The 8,933-nt window shown below is 45.0% G+C and overlaps 2 protein-coding genes across 5 annotated transcripts in view; both read left to right on the forward strand.

The window, feature by feature from the left end:
• LOC102305180 (rho GTPase-activating protein 12) overlaps positions 1 to 3,964 on the forward strand; it is a 32,377-nt gene extending 28,413 nt beyond the window's left edge. For 2 of the 3 annotated variants that reach the window (XM_005951383.3, XM_014330748.2), the window contains 4 exons: positions 289 to 366; positions 562 to 696; positions 2,346 to 2,451; positions 2,749 to 3,964. In XM_005951383.3, coding sequence (XP_005951445.1) covers positions 289 to 366; positions 562 to 696; positions 2,346 to 2,451; positions 2,749 to 2,926 — 497 coding nt within the window. In that variant the 3' untranslated portion in view covers positions 2,927 to 3,964. Of the gene's footprint in view, positions 1 to 288; positions 367 to 561; positions 697 to 1,141; positions 2,452 to 2,748 lie in introns of all 3 variants that reach the window. The other variant, XR_006053437.1, reaches the window with a different exon arrangement.
• A 2,625-nt stretch (positions 3,965 to 6,589) lies between these two features.
• Positions 6,590 to 7,632, forward strand: ccdc103 (coiled-coil domain containing 103). 2 transcript variants are annotated; one of them, XM_005951380.3, is made up of 3 exons: positions 6,590 to 6,709; positions 6,981 to 7,192; positions 7,367 to 7,632. In XM_005951380.3, exons 2-3 carry the CDS (start codon positions 7,047 to 7,049, stop codon positions 7,467 to 7,469), a joined length of 249 nt encoding a protein of 82 aa, XP_005951442.1. In that variant the 5' UTR covers positions 6,590 to 6,709; positions 6,981 to 7,046; the 3' UTR covers positions 7,470 to 7,632. The 2 variants fall into 2 exon arrangements, with proteins under 2 accessions (XP_005951442.1, XP_005951441.1); XM_005951379.3 differs by having other exon boundaries at positions 6,597 to 6,709; positions 6,992 to 7,192.
• Positions 7,633 to 8,933: the final 1,301 nt, after the last annotated feature.

Raw genomic sequence — 8,933 nt, forward strand, 5'->3', positions numbered from 1 at the left:
TGTGTGTGTGTGTGTGTGTGTGTGTGTGTGTGTGTGTGTGTGTGTTAAGGCTCACATCGTGTTGTGATTTAATGGTTGAAGGTGGGTCAATTTCGCTCATTAGCTTGGATTTGTAGTCGTACTGAATCTAACACGATGTTGATGTTTATGGTGAAGTGTTGTGCGACAGAATTCAGACGTTGTTTTTGTCTAAGGTGGAAATGAAACAATTCTTAAAGGTATAACCCAGTGACTGATGAACTGGACAGAGGTGTTTGTCTACTAACTGGCTTCACTCGCTGTGTTCAGGTCTGGACGTGGACGGGATCTACAGAGTGAGCGGAAACCTAGCCGTGATCCAGAAACTACGACACAAAGCCGACCACGGTAATGCGTCGCTGACTCAGTTCATGTTCGGTAACGGTCACGTGATTTCTCCCTGGATTCAAACGGTCTGATGGATCGTTCAGACCTGCGGCGGCAACACGAAGCTGTTCGCGTCTAACAGACGGATCTGAACCCAAAGTCTGTTTGATCTAAAGTTTGGTTTCAGAAGACTGAAGCTGTCCTCTGTTTCTGCAGAGGAGCACTTGGACCTGGAGGACGGACAGTGGGAGGAGATTCACGTGATCACCGGCGCTCTCAAGCTTTTCCTGCGGGAGCTTCCAGAGCCGCTGTTTCCCTTCAGCGTCTTCGAAAAGTTCATCGCCGCCATCCGTCAGTACACACGCTGTTTGACACATACATGTTAATACACAGCAAAGGAAATGTCACACACTGTACCAGACCTGCAGTAGCCCTGGTCTACTCGTGTTTTTATCTTATGTCTTTAACCCAGCTCTTACCTGAAGGAGGGTAAAGCTGGGCATACACTTTTTTTTCAGTCGCGTTATTCAGCTCCTGCTCAAACTGCACGATTGACTCGCAGGGGTGAGAAGTTCGTAGGTCACGATGCAGGTCTCACACTATACGGCCCGATGCTCTGATGCGACCTGAGTGCTCACACTGTGCGTCCATAACATGAAGCTTATAACACAAAATCTGTCGCTCGCTCTGTCTTTCACTCACACAGACTCGCATCGATCATCGAACATCAAACATCAAACATCAGGCAGCTGTGATTGAGCAACAATGTAAATCCAACTGTTTTCACTCTTTCTAGACTCATTGGAACGGCGCATACATTTGCACACACACAGTTCCTCAGTGAAGCAGGAAAACCTGGGACATTACTTGCAGATCTCCATCTCTACATGCATCCTGACAATCCTGCAGTTTTTACATTACGATTTTACTCTAACGACACCACAAGCGTAGCCGGACGTACAGCAGGCTGGAAAAAGGGCCACTTTAACATCATCTGAACACAAGTCAAAGTTAAGAACCGACACAACTTACAGCACTGCGCATCACATCATCATCATCATCATCGCCAAGATCACTTTTCTAGATATGACCCAAGGATCTCACCACTCCAGGTCTGCTAAATAAAAAGATCCTTTGTAGTTAAAGCAATCACAATAACTCTTTTTAGGGTTAAACAAAATATCACACTGGGCTCCATAACAGCACAAACTCTAAGTAATGATTAAGAACATCACCCACACAGTCATTTAACATGACATCAGGACACAAACTGAAGAGAACTGGATGTTCTGACTCCAGTTAGTAAACTTTTCTTACTCTTACAGCTCGTTGTGCTGAAGCTCATATTCCTTTGAATGAAGCAGACAGCATTCTTAAGTTATCATTAACAATTTTCTCATGTTCACTTACGTTTTTGTGCAAACTCTTGGCTTTCCAGCACTAATAATATTAGCCTGCATTAAATATTTGTAAACTCGAACAGCTGAACACATCTGGAGATTTAATACATCACTGCTTAAACATGAAGACTTTATTAAATATTTTTAAAAAGAGTGGACTCTATATTTAGACTATAATGACACTCCCGGAACATCAGCTCGTGTGGGACTAATAAAGGTTATCTTATCTTATCTTATGATGTGTTACTTTTTCTCCAAAACTCACAATCCAATCTCTCTGGGGTCATTGCATTGATAAACTCTTTTGCAAGAATATCAGATTACTCAATTTACTGGTCAAAATCTACAGTCCTTCCGATGAATTGCTCCTTCCATAATTCTTCTGCACGACTACATCTGATAAGTTGTAAATGTGCAGAGGTTGACCGAGCAGTCGACTCTTCCAGTCAGGTCTCCTGGTGTCACGGTGACCACAGAGAAACACAAAGTAACGAGATCGCAATAATCCCAGCACACGTTTGTGATGAGCGATACACCAAAAGTGCCGTCATGCCTCTAAACTGTCGTAGTACAGAACCTTAGCTGTGTGTGTGTTTGCAGAAGTCCCAGACTACAACCTGAGGGTGTCCTACATGAAGGATCTGGTGCAGACTCTTCCTCTACCGAACCACAACACCATGGAGCTGCTGTTCAGACACCTGCGAAAGTGAGTTTGCTCCAAGGCTTTATGAACCAGTGCAGACAGACAGCGGAGTGAGCAGTGCCCGAAACACTGCTAACTCGGCCAGCCTGCTCTCTGCCAGATAACCCCTAACAGTCCTAGTTACACACTGGGTAAGGGTGTAGAATGCACTGGATCATGGCAATGGTGAAATAGATCTGTAACTCCCAAATAATCAGTCAGCTAAAATAAAATTAGTCTGCAAGTGGAAACGAAGCAGCAGAGCATGAAGGTGATTAGGTCTGCTTTGGAAACAACGTGTATCTGTCTGTGCCTCTCCAGGGTGATCGAACACAAGGACTCTAACAGGATGTCGGTTCAGAGTATCGCCATCGTGTTCGGACCCACACTGCTTCGCCCCGAGACTGAGTCGGCAAATATGACGATTCATATGGTGTTCCAGAGCCAGATTGTGGAGCTCTTGCTCAACGAGTTCCCGACTGTTTTCTCAGAGAGCTAAAAGGAAACTCCTGGAATTTACTCTGCGTCCTGCGAGAACCCTCAGAGGACGCGAGTCTTCCAACACCCTCGAGGACATTGGACCTACACACCCCCTCCTCTCTGACCCAGGAGCCAAATGTGGGAATCTGAGAGGACCACCTGATACCGAGGGTTGGCTCTGAAACCTCTTCACTCCTCTTTAAAAGGAGCAGACCCAACCTGACGTTTTATTGGCACCTTAAAACCATCAAACATGTGACAACGACATCTTTTGCCAGACTTGTAGCTCTCTGGACCGAAACACAGGAACTGATCCTGGGTAAACCTCCAGGACAGGTTTGAAACCAGCATGTTTGTTTCTCCTTCAAGACAAAACACCAAAGTGGTGAATGTCCTGTTAAACCTCTGAATGCCTCACAGTAAACCAGACTGGTTCAGGACCCTTTGAGAAACTCGTGGAACTCTGAACTCATCTTCTGTTGCCTTTTTGTTTTGTTTTTTCACTCTGTGGATGTTAAACTTTGACCCGGGACCTGCTGGCTGTGTTGCCTAGACCCAAAAACCCTTTTTATAAATTTCATATATATAAAATGTAAATGTTGAGTATATCATGTCGGCATCTCAGCATCACGCCTTAAATGAGCTAAAACACAGCAGAGCAAACAGTATCCTGATTGAATGGCACCGTCTCAGGATCCTGTGCTTCTTCACTGTACAGACACGATCCTTCCAAGTATTTTTAAATTTTCAGACCCTCCTCTGCAGATGACTGGAAATTTACCTTCAAGGTATGACTTGGTGTGACTTTCTGGTTCACAGAAAGTTACACCAACCCAAAGAGGGTGTACAGAGTCTCCCTGGCAGACTGTGGAGAGCAGCTGCACATGTGATCCTGAGAATCTCCATCCACCTGTTCAGGTATATCTACCAGAGCAGCCACCAGTCTGCGCTGCATTCACTGATGCTGGGAAACAGATTCACACGGCAAAATAATTTTCTACATCAGTGTTGACACCATGAGTATGTTGAAGTTAAATAAAACATGCAACGTATTAAACACTGGATCAAACTCTAGACTTTATGATGTGATGATCATAAATATGGAGCTTCATCAGCAGATGGAACATTATAGAAAACGTATGTGAAACGCTCGACTCCGAACGAGAGACAGAAGCTTTAGCGACTGTTAAACTGTAGATCTGAGTGAAAGGAGGCTCCACTGAACACAGAACAAAGGATTTAAAACTACATGACGGCCAGGGGTGGATTTTACAGGACAGTTCTTACTGGTGTAAATAGTTATGTATGTTTTTATAGCAGTGAGTTTCTATGCACTACAGATGCAGAACTAAGTTACTTTGTTAGGGAAGATATTCCTTTCATATTCCTTTCTGTACAAGAGGGCATTTTCCTGACTTTAGTTTGAAATAAACTGTCGTGTATGACGGTGTCCTGCTGGGTCTGCTTCTCTTCAACACACCCAGAAATCAAACACATCAAACTCTTTATTTAACACAAATTCACCAAAGGACTAAAACCACAACCCCAGACAGAAATATAACCTGCAAAGATGGCTGCTAAAGCCTCGACAAGCCAAAGTGTGAATCATCAAAGGTCAACAAAGAGCTGAAGCTTTGGTGGGAGGACTCACAGATGTGCTGCTCCACGCTTGGTTACTGGCGTTCCTGGCATCATAACAAAAATGACCAATCACAGTGCAAGCTAGCAAAGCTTCCATCAGCAAGTTGCATTAGCCCAGCTAGCTGCCTGTTAGTAACTTTGTTCGCATTGTGTTGTCCGTATTCAGTAGCCGCTGTCCCAGTTTATTTGCATAATGTGACTTCATTGGCTAACGGCCGCTGAATAAACACGAATAAAAGACAAGAGCAGTTAGAAATCTCAGGTTTTCGGATCCTTTGTTGTGAAACTGTGTGTCATACATGCTGTATCGCCTCTTTGTGTTATTTGGGAGATGTGATCATGGTAAACTGTTACCATGGTACCAGCTGCTCGTCGGACGATGCTCATCTTCTGCGGTTTCAGCTGAGACGGTGATGTGGATTGTCGAGCTGCATTGGACCTGAGGGTGTAAAATAAAACTCGTCAGAAGCTTTCACATCATGATCAGCAGCTGCTTCATTCTTGTGCTTCAGAAATATGTGAACAGGTTCTTCTTCTTCTCTGAGCGCTTACAGAAACGACACAAAACACCTGAGCTGTGAATCCTGATCAGTCTGCAGCAGATTTTACTTTTCAGGAAAATATTCACTAAAAAACTCTTGAGTACAAATGTTTGTTCATGTTAGTGCATCAACAACAAAGGTGGATATCAAATCTTTGACCTGTTTTACTTCATAGGAACAATTTAAGGAAGGAGTCATCTCATTCAGATCTCAGTCTTCGTTAAGAAGGCATCAGCTTAAAGTGCTGACCCGATAACATCCCACCCAGGATATAAAAGACTTCCTGCTTCCTGCAGTGGAAAACTCTCTGAAAACAAAGAAACTTTCAGATTTAAATTATCAGATTAAATCAGGCCAGGAAGAGCTGAGCTGCTCCTGTGCTGTGGGTTCACCTGTGTTGTTGCTCATACATTCCAGACTCTCAACCAGGTCGTGCCTCCCCACCTTCTCCAGCACAGACTTGGCCACCTGCAGAGCATCAGAGCTGTTACTGTCCATCTCTGCTCAGGACAGCTTTAGGACGACTCTAGCTAGTTAGTAAAAAGGTTCTTTGTGCCAACATCAGTCAGTGTGCTGAATAACGAGATGCTGGGATGTGTATTGTTGCGCTGAAGTTTTGTATATGTACATATGTACATACATGTGTAAATGTGGGTTGATATGAAGTGACTCGATTGATCCGTTGATGAACTGGAAACAAATTTCCATCGATATGGAAAATAAAGTTATTCTATGCTATCGTTCTGATCCAGGTGCAGTGGATTTATCTGGGCTGCAGGGGGCGCCAAACTTCACACACAATAAAAGATTCTTAATGAAATATTTCAGGTGTGATGTTAACTGTGATTAATGGAATACTTCATCAGCTCCTTCCTCGTAACATACTGCCTGAAATAAAAACTGCACCACCACAAAAACCAGAGACGAGAGAAGCTGCAGAATAAGCAAACACCAGCATTTCTCTTCCTGTTCACTGCACTGAGCTCGACCTGCAACCCGAACACCTTCATCTTGTCTAATGTGATCGCCTTTAACATTCTTAGTTCGTAACTTCTTACAATGAATTGTGCCACAAGGCTCAGTTGACTGCATGTTTCATTTCTTTACGATTGTGTGCTACATATACACTATATATGACATATAAAATACATAAACCTATGAGATGCTGTATAGAAATATTACCTTATCAGCTAATATTACCGAAGTAGAAAGTGTGGAAACAGTGGAGGCTTCGTTATGGCTTCCTGTTTGGTTTATAAGTCACTGTGTAGGGACGGTGATCCTGATCCTGTCCGGATTCGTTCGGATCACAATCATCAAATCTTTCTCTTATTTTTTTTTAAATATTTCTCCTGTTTAATATTTATATTTTATTCCAGCACAGATGGTGTGGCGCGCTATTCTATTCTGTTTTGTACAGGCGGATCCCAGCCCTGCAGTTCCGCCAGCGGCCACAGGCGGCAGCAGCGAGCTGACATCGCTCAGAGAAGAGGAGAAGAAGACGCGAGCGGCGCGTCGTCATGGAAACGGTTTGTTTTCGATCAGAGACGAGAGAGTTCACGGAGGGAGTGAGAGCGCCTGAGTTTAGGTGAACACAGAGAGGATTCCGGCTGTTACAGGTGAGCACTGACGACAGACTCGAGCTGCGTTCAGGACCCAGTCGTGTTTTCAACTTCCGCTCGATCAAAGCTGCTTTAGTTAGCAGCTGTGAGGTCACGTGACCAATAACCGTGTACACTATTAGATCGGTGTAGCTGATGTGATGTCACCGTGGTGTGAGCTGCAGCAGAGGGAGGAGGGCTTTATGTGACCTATCTGCTTTCTTATTAGAATTCCATCAGAAGTGATCTTAGGCTCACTTTTATTTTTCTGCATTTCTGATGATCTCAGTACTTAAACAGGAAGTTCAGTCCGTGACTTACAGGAAGTCAAGAAGCTGTGAGACATCATCAGGAGATGGCAATGTCACAGTGTGACGTCATCGACTTCTCTGCATTGGAGAGAGAGCTGCAGGTGGCAGTCGAGTCTGAGCGGCGACATCAGCGTGAGAACGACGCCAAGCTGAGAGCCGTCTGCCAGAGAGCGTCCTACGACCAGTTCAGGTAGGCGGCTCCTGGAGAGGCCTGGACCTCTTTCAAAGCATTTCCAGGGTCTTTGGATGAGTTCCAGGAGATTTTGAGCTTTGGTTGGCAAGGCCTGCTGAGTCCAGCAGGGCCCTGGTCAGTGATGCTTTAAAGGTTTTTCTCACAGCTGGGTGTGGTTTATATGCCCCTCAGAGACCTGGTCCTGGCCTGCCACATGAAGCCTCTGGAGAAGAAAGATAAAGACGGCACACTGCGGAAACAGCCCTGGAACCCCGTCGCCCCGAGCAACAAGTGATGTCCACTCACCTGGACCAGCGTGGACTGACACGCTGTAACCCACAGAGTCTTTTATAGTCCTGCTGTGATGTCAGAACATGTGACACATGATGAAATCTGTAAACAGGAAAAGAGATCAGATGTAACAATTCATCATTTCTAATAAACCTGAAGAACGTGAACCATTCTCCCAGCATCACTGACTCCTACACCTGTCCACTCACCTGTGAGCTGTGGACGTCTTTCACTGTACTGACCCAACAGCCCGGTGGCGCCAGTGTCCGGCAGCCTCGCCCCTGTCAGTGCGCCCCAGGGTGGCTGTGGCTACAATGTAGCTGCCATCACCAGTGTGTGGATGTGTGGATGAATGGGTGGATGACTGGTTGTGTAAAGCGCTTTGGGGTCCTTAGGACTAGTAAAGCACTATAGAAATACAGGCCATTTATCATTTACTGACCCAACACTGAGGTCAGAGGTCATCAGGTAGTCGTGCAGGTAGCCCCACCCTGAGAGCGTAACAGTAGCAGATCAGGTGTGGACAGGTGTGCAGTTCTGTGTTTCTTCTGTCCTCACTCCTCTGATTTCAGATTCTCACACTGAGCAGCAGGGGGCGCTCCAGACCCACCGCTCAGCTTCATCTCTGGATGAAGGCTGAGCACTAACAAGCGTGACAGAGCGAAACCGCTCACATGTGACCAACTGTGAAAGACACTGAGATGAGTTTTTATTACAGGAAGTGAAAAATGAAAAGTAAGTCACTATAAATACAACACACTCTGTGATATCAGCTCATGTTCTGTCTGTGAAGGCTCTCAGTCATCCAGGTCGCGGTGATCTAAGTCAGCGGTCCCCAACCCCCAGGCCTCGGACTGGTACCGGTCCGTGAGTCGTTTGGTACCGGGCTGCGAGAGTTGAAGCTCAGATGTGAAATGCATCGTTTTCAGGGGTTTTATCGTTTTTCAGCGTTATTTTGTTATCGTTTTTATCGTTATACTCGTTTGTCCTGGGTCTTTTCACGTGTGTTATGAATAAATTTTCTTTTTTTTTGTGCGGGTACTAGTTTTATTTTGTGGTATTTATCCACGACACCTTAAAGGCCGGTCCATGAAAATATTGTCGGGCATAAATCGGTCTGTGGTGCAAAAAAGGTTGGAGACCGCTGATCTAAGGAGCTTGGAAGAAACGCGACTGGACATCTTTAAGCTTGTGCAGACATTTCTTCACAATCAGGACACTTTGATAATTCCAAAGGAAATTATGTATCCGACAAGCTTCTTCAGTTCCAAAAGCAAATGATCAACAGTGGGTCATGACTCACTGACCTCAGTAGAGATCAGTAGAAGATGTGAGTGGGTGTTAAGGTGTCTGTGAAGGGTCTCAAACTAGATTATAGATGGCAGACATTTGGTGTCCAAAGATGGTCGCTCACAGTAGACATTAGGGATGACCGATACCACTTTTTTGGAAACGAGTACGAGTACTT

Source organism: Haplochromis burtoni, unplaced genomic scaffold, assembly GCF_018398535.1.
Source record: "Haplochromis burtoni strain Fernald_Lab_line unplaced genomic scaffold, NCSU_Asbu1 Contig_997, whole genome shotgun sequence".
NCBI classification, from domain to species: domain Eukaryota; kingdom Metazoa; phylum Chordata; class Actinopteri; order Cichliformes; family Cichlidae; genus Haplochromis; species Haplochromis burtoni.